This window comes from Pollachius pollachius (genome assembly GCF_949987615.1).
Source record: "Pollachius pollachius genome assembly, chromosome: 4".
NCBI classification, from domain to species: Eukaryota; Metazoa; Chordata; class Actinopteri; order Gadiformes; family Gadidae; genus Pollachius; species Pollachius pollachius.
The window spans coordinates 3,441,158-3,452,204 of NC_136937.1; the positions used below are offsets into that span (position 1 = coordinate 3,441,158).

The 11,047-nt window shown below is 46.7% G+C and overlaps 2 protein-coding genes across 3 annotated transcripts in view; both read left to right on the top strand.

The window, feature by feature from the left end:
- Positions 1-428: 428 nt before the first annotated feature.
- The window catches only part of LOC307075021 (protein-methionine sulfoxide oxidase mical3b-like), a gene marked incomplete at its 5' end in the record, with an annotated part of 35,582 nt that continues 24,963 nt past the window's right edge, over positions 429-11,047 (top strand). Inside the window, 7 exons of one of the 2 annotated variants that reach the window (XM_079735504.1) lie at positions 429-716; positions 1,423-1,630; positions 2,068-2,184; positions 2,617-2,718; positions 3,191-3,346; positions 10,218-10,318; positions 10,773-11,030. In XM_079735504.1, the coding sequence (XP_079591630.1) occupies positions 429-716; positions 1,423-1,630; positions 2,068-2,184; positions 2,617-2,718; positions 3,191-3,346; positions 10,218-10,318; positions 10,773-11,030 (1,230 nt within the window). Of the gene's footprint in view, positions 717-1,422; positions 1,631-2,067; positions 2,185-2,616; positions 2,719-3,190; positions 3,347-7,304; positions 7,366-10,217; positions 10,319-10,772; positions 11,031-11,047 lie in introns of those variants that run through there. The other variant, XM_079735505.1, reaches the window with a different exon arrangement.
- On the top strand, positions 6,689-9,232 carry LOC307075022 (E3 ubiquitin-protein ligase TRIM39-like). Its single transcript, XM_079735506.1, has 2 exons — positions 6,689-6,770; positions 6,875-9,232. Exon 2 carries the CDS (start codon positions 6,877-6,879, stop codon positions 8,500-8,502), a length of 1,626 nt encoding a protein of 541 aa, XP_079591632.1. The 5' UTR covers positions 6,689-6,770; positions 6,875-6,876; the 3' UTR covers positions 8,503-9,232.

An 11,047-nucleotide genomic window follows, 5' to 3' on the forward strand; every position in this document is an offset into this window, starting at 1 on the left:
ACACACACACACACATACACACACACACACACACACACAGCGTCCAGAGACATTCCCTAACCTTCCCCGTTGCGTCTTTTTCTCCTACTGTTAAACACAAACTCTGACAGCCACGGAAAAAGAAAGCCCAGATAAAACTACTAAACAACAACAACAGAAGAACCTAATACAACACCTAAGGGCACCTTGTCTCTCAACCACAGTTTCAGAGACACATCCAACCAGACACCTGACCTCTCTCGGTCGACACCTCGATTCAGATGTCACACCTTTCGTGTTCATTTGTACTCGTATCTTTCCTTCTAGGAACGGCCAATCAGGCGCAGCCGGGAAAAGGCCAAGCTGGAGTCCGGCCGGTGACGTCAGCATCAGGAGGAGTCCCCCCCCCCCCCCCCCCTTCCTCAGGGGCCCCCCGTCGCGGGGTTGCCATGGGCGATGGGGCCAAGGCCGACCCGGAGAGCCACGACGCCCATGAGCTGTTTGACGAGCTGGTCGGGGCCACCACCTGCAGGGCCACGCTGCGGGCCTTCGGCCTGCTCTGTGACCACCTGGGGGTCCCCGGCGGGGGGGTGCCCGGGGCCCCCCGGGAGTGGCCCTTCTACCACACGGTCAAGCATCGGCTCAACTACTGGAAGGCCAACGCACTCTGGGCCAAGCTGGACAAGAGGGCGGCCCACCCCGAGTACATGAAGGGCCGGGCCTGCGTCGACACCACGGTGAGACGCACATGCTGCTACGTACGTTACGTATACCTGTCACGTATGAGCACAGACAGGCAGGCAGGCAGGCAGGCAGGCAGACAGGTAGGCAGACAGGCAGACAGACAGGCAGGCAGGCAGGCAGGCAGGCAGGCAGGCAGGAAGACCGACAGACAGACAGACAGACAGACAGACAGGCAGGCAGGCAGGCAGGCAGGCAGGAAGACCGACAGACAGACAGACAGACAGACAGGCAGGCAGGCAGGCAGGAAGACTGACAGACAGACAGACAGACAGACAGGCAGGCAGGCAGGCAGGCAGGCAGGAAGACCGACAGACAGACAGACAGACAGGCAGGCAGGCAGGCAGGAAGACCGACAGACAGACAGACAGACAGACAGGCAGGCAGGCAGACAGGCAGACAGACAGACAGACACGCAGGCGTACACACGCACAGACAGATGTACACACAGACAGACAGACAGACATACGCACAGACGCAGACACCAAGCACACACACACACACACACACACACACACACACACACACACACACACACACACACACACACACACACACGTACATTTTCTTGAAGAAGAAAGGCCACTCAATCAAATAAAAAAGGGCCTACCAGTCTACGGTCGATGTCGCTGCAGGGTTTCACGTTACATCAGTCGGTAGTTCTTGTTTTTCTGACGGCGTCCGTCTCCCCGGGGGCCCCAGTGTGTGATCATCGGGGCGGGGCCGGTGGGCCTGCGGACGGCGGTGGAGCTGGCCTTCATGGGGGCCCGCGTGGTGCTGGTGGAGAAGAGGGACGCCTTCTCCCGCAACAACGTCCTCCACCTGTGGCCCTTCACCATCCACGACCTGCGCGGCCTGGGGGCCAAGAAGTTCTACGGCAAGTTCTGCGGCGCCTCCATCGACCACATCAGTAAGTCTAGGTTTTTGCCTGCGTATATTTATGTGTATGCGTTTCTTTGTGTGTAGGTGTGTGTTTGTGTGTGTGTCTTTGTGTGTAGATGTCTGTTTGTGTGTGTGTGTTCGGTCGTCATCATCGCTAGTTTGGTCCAATTGAACCATTATTAACAAAAAGACATCAAGACTCAAAAATACTTATAAAGGGAAATACTAATGATATTGAAGAACAATACATCAAGTAATTTATGCATTGGTCTGATCTGATGTAAGCCCCGCCCAAACCCAGACCTGCTGTTGTTGTGTGTGTGTGTGTGTGTGTGTGTGTGTGTGTGTGTGTGTGTGTGTGTGTGTGTGTGTGTTAGGGAAAAAATGGGAAATTGTAATGAAAACCTTCAACATGTCCCTCTGACCTGAGACCATTTCTTGCTCTTTGCTCTTGGTTGCATGCAGGCATCCGTCAGCTGCAGCTGATCCTCCTGAAGGTGGCGCTGTTGTTAGGGGTGGAGGTCCACGTCAACGTGGAGTTCAAACAGCTGGTGGAGCCGCCGGGGAGCCAAGAGCGCCACAGTGAGTCCCTTAGGCTGGTATCTCTCTAGAGACACGAGGACTAGGGCCTTCTTACTGTTTAGAACAGTAAACAAGCTGAACCTGATCAACTGGCTGTACTGTGACACACAGTCTCCTATGGTAAGGTCCCGACGGAGGGAAAACGCAGCAATGCAGAGGAGAAAGTAAACTCTCCCAGCGACAGTGCCCTCTCTGGTGGAACACCGCTATTGCAATCCAACTTGTAAAACTCTTTCCTGTATCTCTGATGTTTCAAACCTCATGTTTTATCATTTGAAAGGCGTAACGTCCCATTATTATTATTTTATACTATTGAACTGTATCACAATGTGTCATTTCATGGGGATACAGTACCATTCGAAGACGATAAACGTAATGAATGAATAACCAAACGTTCGTATGTATGATGTATGTGACGCGTGTCTCGGTCAGAGGCGGGCTGGAGGCTGGAGGTTCATCCCAAGACTCATCCGGTCGGCCAGCTTGATGTGGACGTCGTTATCGGTGCGGACGGACGACGCAACACACTGCCTGGTAAAGAGCCAACCAAAACCAATGAAAACAATCAAATCAACAACCAATCAAAACGTTGACTTCCTATTGTAAAGCAAAGTGCTGTTCAATGCAAATATCAACACTATGTGTCATATCTCGAATACTAGTGAATGTACAGAGTATTCAAAAGCCTGTCTCTAAGGGCTTAAACAGACCTCTTAGTCATTTGCTAGATCTAATCTATTGGAATCCTGCAGAGCTTCATAATCTAGCTTGATAAATTCAAAGCCCAATCAGGTTTTTATTTAATTCAACTAAAAGGAACATCTTAAGTACTTTAAGCACTTCTTAAATGGCTGATTTGCAATCAATCTATATGGATCCAACGAATGTGGGACCTTAGCTTAGTGCAGACGGAGCAAGGCAGAACAGCTAGACTGCGTCCATCACGGCCGTTGCTAGGAGACCGGCCTGTGACTGACAGCCTCCTCCTCTTTACGTCCGACCTCAGGGTTCAAGCGCAAGGAGTTCCGCGGGAAGCTGGCCATCGCCATCACGGCCAACTTCATGAACCGCCACACCACGGCGGAGGCCAAGGTGCAGGAGATCAGCGGCGTGGCCTTCATCTTCAACCAGCGGTTCTTCCAGGAGCTGCGGCAGGAGACTGGTGAGCTCTCTCTCTCTCTCTCTCTCTCTCTCTCTCTCTCTCTCTCTCTCTCTCTCTCTCTCTCTCTCTCTCTCTCTCTCTCTCTCTCTCTCTCTCTCTCTCTCTCTCTCTCTCTCTCTCTCTCTCTCTCTCTCTCTCTCTCTCTCATCCAAAGTGAATTCAGATCAATGGAATGCAGGAACAGGTAAAGGAAGGGCATCCTGCTTGTGGGTGACAATTAGGGTGACCAGATCTCCATTCACCAGATGTGGGACAAGGGCTACGTTTATGTGGGACAATGTGGGATACCAATGCCTCGAGGTAGTCTATAAGAACTTAAATATATATATATATATATATATATTCTGCCCCTTTGCTTATAACATTACTATGCTTTGCCATCTGCTTGATTCAGAAGCACGTAACAGCCTTCAAATAAAAGCTTAACAAATACATCTTATTTAAATGGAACTCTCTCAAGCTCTCTCACGTGAGAAAACATAGTAAGCATGGAGCTTTCATTGCCTGTGTCGTTTCACGTCGTATTCACCTCCATGTGAAATGGAAAAATGACTCAAGCAAACTTCACACAAAACGTTACCAGACTCGCCTTGCAGTGGATTCACCCAGGAAAAGCTAGTTTCCCAGTCTTTGATGTAGCTGCATCTCCTCTTCTTAGTCATATGGGTAGTGCTTTCCTCTAGATTTGTGACGTTCACGAACGAACCAAATCTATTGAACAGCTCTTTAACATGAACGATGGGAACCGAGTCGCAGTGGTGAGCCGTTCTTTTTCTTTTTCGTTCTTTTCTTTTTTTTTAATCGCTGTCACGTTCACAGCATGCGCACACAAGCTCCTCCTCCTACTCCACTGAGACGACAGCATGCAGAGTGCACTCGTGGTGGAATGTTAATATGCAAATTTCATATGTCAGTCAGAAGCGGAACACGCGTTTTTTTTGTTTCACGTGAGTGCGTCCGAGGCGGAGGCAGAGTACTGCAACTATGAGCCAAGGAAAGCGCTGCAGGAACTCTTTCTAAAAATATTGTTTGCTAAGATTTGCACTAATGTTACGAAGGACAGTTCAGGAGTCCTCTGCAGTGTTATACTTGAAAGAAACTTGTTTTGTAAAAGTTTTTCTATTTTAATATAGTTTTTGTTAATTATATTTTGCATGGAAGTTCATAGTTCATTGCCTGCTTAATTTGTATTGTGCTACAATTAAAAAGGTGATACATGAAGAAGTGAAAAGAGCTGTATTTACACTTCGACACATTGTATACAAAGATCCAAAATAGTGATCTCAGTGTCAAAGCAGAGGGATATAGCACCACCTTGTGGAATGTTTACAATTAATGCAGATCAGACATTAAAATCTAGTCCACACATGTTAAATAAAATTATAATCAATATTTAAAATATATCAAACTCAGATATTCGATGTCTAAGTCTGAATAATTCTGATCCAAATTTTACCCTATCATTCCTCCCAGTGATTATTTCCCAGATGAAAAGGGTTACCACTAGGCTAGCTTCTTAAAAATAAATTAATGAGCAAGTCTTTTGAACGGCTCTTTGAAAAGAACGGCTCCTCAAGATCCGGCTCCCTTCAAAGAGCCATAAATCCCATCTCTACTTTCCTCCGTCTCGTGCTGCATGCCGTTCTGACCTGAGTTGCGTAGAGTGGGGAAGTCACGCCCCTTCCGGTAGAGCCCATGGGACCTATGAGATCGAAAAAATATGAATGGGTTTCAATAGAGAGAAAGTAATTATTTTCTGGTCCCAGTCTTTGTATGCCCCGGATTACACATATGTTGTTTGTGGATTTAAATGATAATATTTCATTCAAAGAAAGCTAAACATTTTCGCTAAGAAGTTTGATAATGTTAGGTTTTGTGTGAGGCCGCTTTGCGAACAACAGCTCTTCGCTGCTCTCGAAGCGAATGATATACGTCACCACCCGCACTTGGAACTCCGGTACAGAGATGGCGATCTCTCTGCTCCACTTCACCGCTCTTTTCCAAGGGGAGGATAAAAGCATCGAAAGAGGTGAAAACCTTTATAAGTCGGGGCATGTGGAGGGTTTCAGTTATGCCGATGGGGAGGTTGTCGGTCTTGTCCTCGCCAGTCGCAGGGAGCGTGACGTCACATACGAGACGTGTCTTTCTCATTGTTTTCTCTACAGCCTTTAACTGAACAATTGCACAATAAACGGTCAAACTCTTGACATGAAAAATTATCATTTAAATCCAAAAACAACATATGTGTAATTATCCGGGGCATATAAAATTATCACTTTCTCTCCATTGAAACCCATTCATATTTTTAGATCTCATAGGTCCCATATGGTCCCATATGGGACCTATGAGATGGATTATGAGATGGAAGAGCCTATATAGGCTCCACCGGAAGGGCCGTGACTTAGCCGCTCTACTGTTTCTTGTTGGTGGGCGTGCCCTTAGCCTGCGTCCGCGTCCCAGTTTGATTGACATGATCAAACAGCCCGCCCCGTCCCCTGATGACAGCCCTCACTGCTGTCTCCGCACATTAATAGCTATTTGATTGCCAGATTAAATCTAGTCTGACTGTCAATAACAATGCGGGACAATTTGCGGGACGTGTAAACAGTAATGGAAATGCGTGACTGTCCCGCACAAAGCGACACATCTGGTCACCGTAGCTTCTTTACGCACAAACTGGTGGCATGGTGAATAATTGCATGGACTTCATAACCCGGTCCCGACATCTTGACACCTAAACAGAGAAGGCACAAGTATCCCTACAGTCTCTCTCCTCCGCACTGACAGCACTGGGCGGGCAAAACCGATACCTAAGAAAATTGGATAGGGGCGTGCTGTGGTCACGCAACAACGTGGTGCCGAAGTGTACAGTTTGCATATAAATGTGCAACACGGAGGGTTTTACATATGAGTGCGGGCCGTCGGTCCACAGCCGCAACAAATCATAACAAAGTGTCCAATTTAAAACTCTTGAAAATCATCACAGAGACACCTGGGGACAGGTTGAAGCAGAATAAGGCAGAGTTTCAATTTGTATTTATTTGTCTCTTTATATTAGGACTTCATTGTCATTAATATCATGCATTTCGATTTCTCCATACAGTTATTAAGGACTTTAATATAACTATTGAAGTAATATTTGTATGGGGGAGGGGGGCTCCACGTGCAGAGCGCGAAGAAACGAGTCCTCACTTGTCGCTTCACCTCGCGATCCCTAGCATTCAGTAAGAGTCTGGAAGTTGTGACGTCAGTGAACTGTGCCCGTGGTGGCGGAGCCAGGGGATAGGGCAGGAGAGAAGAGGACGTTTGGTTTAGAAAACGAAACTTAACATTCATAGAAACCAAAGCCTTCCGACGTGGAAGCAGTTCCCTCGATCAGGAGAAAAATAAAACGCATTTTCGAACAAATAGTCTGACAGACAGGGTAAGTAAAACAGCACAACTTTGAGAAAGTTAAAACTTCTCTTCCCATTATGGAATTAGAAATATATAATTGCTCAATACATAAACCTTGTCGTCTGTGTCTAGGAATGGCCTCTGCTAATACTTGCTGGTCTGAAGAGAACTTTTCATGTTCCATCTGTTTGGATGTGTTCAACAATCCAGTTACCACCGCATGTGGACACAACTTCTGCAGAACCTGTATAACAAAGTTCTGGGATGAACAAGTCCAGTATAAATGTCCTGTTTGCAACAAGCTCTTCAACACAAGACCTGATCTACATGTCAATACCTTCTTATCCGAGCTGGCTGCTCAGTTTAGTACAACCGTACAAGTAAAAGAGAAGCTTTTTGTTGAACAAGCAGACGTTCCCTGTGACTTCTGTACTGGGACCCAGCTGAAGGCCGTGAAGTCCTGCCTAGAGTGTTTTATGTCTTTCTGCCAAACCCACCTGGAGCCACATCAGAGAGTCGCTCGCCTGCAGAAACATCGGCTGGTCGAGCCTGTGGACCGTCTGGAAGACAGGATGTGTAAGAAACACGACAGACTTCTGGAGCTCTTCTGCCCGACTGAACAGGTGTGTGTGTGTCAGTTCTGCACAGAGTCAGACCACAGGTCCCATCCTGTTGTACCTCTAAAGGAGGAATATGAAGTGAAGACGGCCCAGCTGGGGAAGATAGAGGCTGAAGTTCAGCAGATGATCCAGGACAGAAAACAAAAGATTAAGGAGATCAAAGACACAGTGGAACTGAGCACCAAAAATGCAGACAGAGAGATTGCCTATGGTTGGCAGGTCTTCACTGCTCTGATCGGCTGTGTTGAAAAGTGCCGGGATGAATTCAACGAAACTGTTCAAGAGAAACTGAAATCCACAGAGAAACAAGCTGATGACCTCATCAAAGAACTGGAGCAGGAAATAGAAGATCTGACCAATAGAAGCTCAGAATCGAAGCAGCTCTCACACACTAAAGACCACCTCCACTTCCTCCAGGCCTTCAGATCCCTGAAGGATCCTCCACCCACCAGGGACTGGTCGACGGTGGAGGTCCCACCTCTGTCATGCGTAGGGACCTTGGGGAGATCCCTGGATCAGCTGGAGGAGACACTGAACATGGAGATGAAGAAGCTGCGTGGTGCTGCTGAACTGATGAGGGTCCAGCAGTATGAAGTAGATGTCACTCTGGATCCTGAAACAGCTCATCCCGAGCTCATCCTGTCTGAGGACGGGAAACAAGTACATCATGGAACTGTAGAGAAGACACTCCCAGACAACCCTAAAAGATTTACACAGTTCATATATGTTCTCACGAGGCAGAGCTTCTCCTCAGGGAGATTTTACTTTGAGGTCCAGGTTAAAGACAAGAGTAAATGGTATTTAGGAGTGGCGAGAGCGTCCATCAACAGAATCGGCGAGATCATAGTGACCTCTGAGATGGGTCACTGGGTGCTTCTCTTCAACAAGAACGGGTTGTTTTTTAAAGATAACCCTTCTGTCCGTCTCCCTCTGAGAGCTGAGCTCCAGAAGGTGGGGGTGTTTGTTGATTATGATGAGGGTCTGGTCTCCTTCTATGATGTGGAGGCCAGGGTTCATCTCTACTCTGCTACTGGCTGCACCTTCAGTGAGCCTCTCTATCCATTACTCTGTCCATCTTTACATAATGGTGGTACAAACTCTGCCCCCCTGATCATCTCACCTGTCAATCAAACAGACTAGGACCTTTGTTTGATAATAAAATAATCAAACGACCTAAACAACTCATTATAAATGTTTGGATTACACTATATTATTATTTGTCTGTTTTCTCCAGATTTTTTTTATAAATTGAACTTTATAAAATTCTTAGCAGTTGCTGTTACATAGAGCATCTTTAGAGGATTCATTTGTATAAATAATAAGTGTAGTTTATTAACTTTTCTATTGGTTTTAAATTCTGAATAGTGAATGAACAAATGATACAATGTTCTTTACACTTTGATTTTAATAAAAGGAAAAGGCAAAAAATGTATGAGTAGGCCTAAATTATCATTGTAATAGATCATTTAAGTGGAATAGATACATTCCAGTCAAAAGTATTTAGTATAAATACTGTTACAAGTGTAATGCAAAAAATCAACTTGTTTATTGCCTAAAACCCTTTTTTTGATCATTTCGAGATTGATGTAACGTTTTAAATCACTGAAGAATTGTAAAGGGTTCGTAGTTGATGAACCAGTAAATTAATCTCCAATATACAACAATCCAACATGTGTTACACACATGTTTGAATGTGTGTTTCACCTTCTCCCTGATGGTCTGAGGAAATATAGGAGGAATATTAGTATTATGGCATCCAGTCAAAAGCTGTACGATGCTGCTCACCTTGCATGTTGCGAAGGAACAACACTTCATCTATGTCTTTTCGATCTGACAAGGCTTGATGATCCAGGTTAACGAATAAATCCAATCAAATCAAAACATAATCTCCTTAATCCAGGAAACGCGAAACCTTCATTGATTTCTCGCTATTGGAAAAGTCATTGTAAACTCTCTGTTGGCGTGTTTAGAACATAGATCTTTAGACTTTACGTTTATCTGAGGAAGCTGTTGCGAGAAGATGATCTACCAATGAGAGGACGGATAAGGTGGCGATGAGGAGCATGTGGGCCTCTGCCTGACACAGAAAACCCAGCGGGGGCTGGTGCATTGTGATCGGATGTACTATAGGTGATCTAAACGCACACACACACTTTAAATATGTTAAAATACTGCTCCTGGGGCCCTGCTTTTCTTCATTAGGCCAGTCTAATTTGTTACGTCCCAGCTCGCTAGGGAAAGAAGAGGCAACATGTAGCCAGGTATTTTTGGTAAAGTAAACTAATTTATTAACAAGGAGCTTGGATATCCAACCAAACACAAATAGAGGAGGAAAAAAACACAGGAAAAAGGGCAACTGGATGATGGTAAAATCAAAGAAAGAAATATAACTTGTTGGTGGACGTGCCCATAACCTGCGTCCGCGTCACAGTTTGATTGACATGATCAAACAGCCCACCCCATCCCCTGTTGACAGCCATTTTATTGCCAGATTATGAACCACGAATTAAAAAAATAATAATAATCGAGTCTGACTGTCACCAACAATGCGGGACAACGTCTCAATTTGCGGGACTCGTAAAAAGTGATGGAAATGCGTGACTGTCCCGCACAAAGCGGTGACGATCACAATGGGGATTGAACCCAGTTCTTTTTGGCTTGGGAGACGAAACCCCCTTGCCATTACACTATCCCGATATGAACTCTGAGATACTGCTAATGAAGTGTGTATGTGAACGGTGACTCTCTCTCTCTCTCTCTCTCTCTCTCTCTCTCTCTCTCTCTCTCTCTCTCTCTCTCTCTCTCTCTCTCTCTCTCTCTCTCTCTCCCTCTCTCTCTATATCTCGGTCCACCAGGCATTGATCTGGAGAACATAGTGTACTACAAGGACGACACGCACTACTTTGTGATGACGGCCAAGAAGCAGAGTCTGCTGGAGAAAGGGGTCATTCTGCAGGTACCCGGATGCATGCGTTTGGGCTGGGAATCGAACCCTGCAACCACCATCCATAACACCGTCCTCTATAAAAGACTTTTAGATTTACATTCACGTTTACATTGAGGGCATTTAGCAGACACTTTTATCCAAAGCGACTTACGATAAGTACATTCGTCAGTACATTAAGGATGTTCCCAGAAACAAGTGCCAAGCACTAACAATTGTCCGGTTAACCCATTCCCCGTAGACACAAACCAAGATAGCTAGGATAAGATGCTACACAATGCTAAGCACTGTTTAATGTGCCAGGACGTACAACACACAACAAGTGAGTACATTAAGTGCCAGGACTTACAACACACAATACGTGCGTAGTCAGACGACTATGAACCAGCCTCAAGCCCAAACGCCCCTCACCCCTCACCCCTGACCCCTGACCTCTGACCTCTGACCTCTGACCTCTGACCTCCAGGACCACGCGGACACGGAGCTCCTGCTGTCCCGCGGGAACGTGGACCAGAATGCATTGCAGGCGTACGCCCGCGAGGCGGCGGGCTTCTCCACGGGTCACCGGCTGCCCAGCCTGGACTTCGCCATGAACCACTACGGCCAGGCGGACGTGGCCATGTTCGACTTCACCTGCATGTACGCCTCTGAGGCGGCCGCCATGGTGCGCCAGAGACACGCCCGGCCCCTGTTGCTCACTCTGGTGGGGGACAGCCTGCTGGAGGTGAGGGGGGGGGGGAG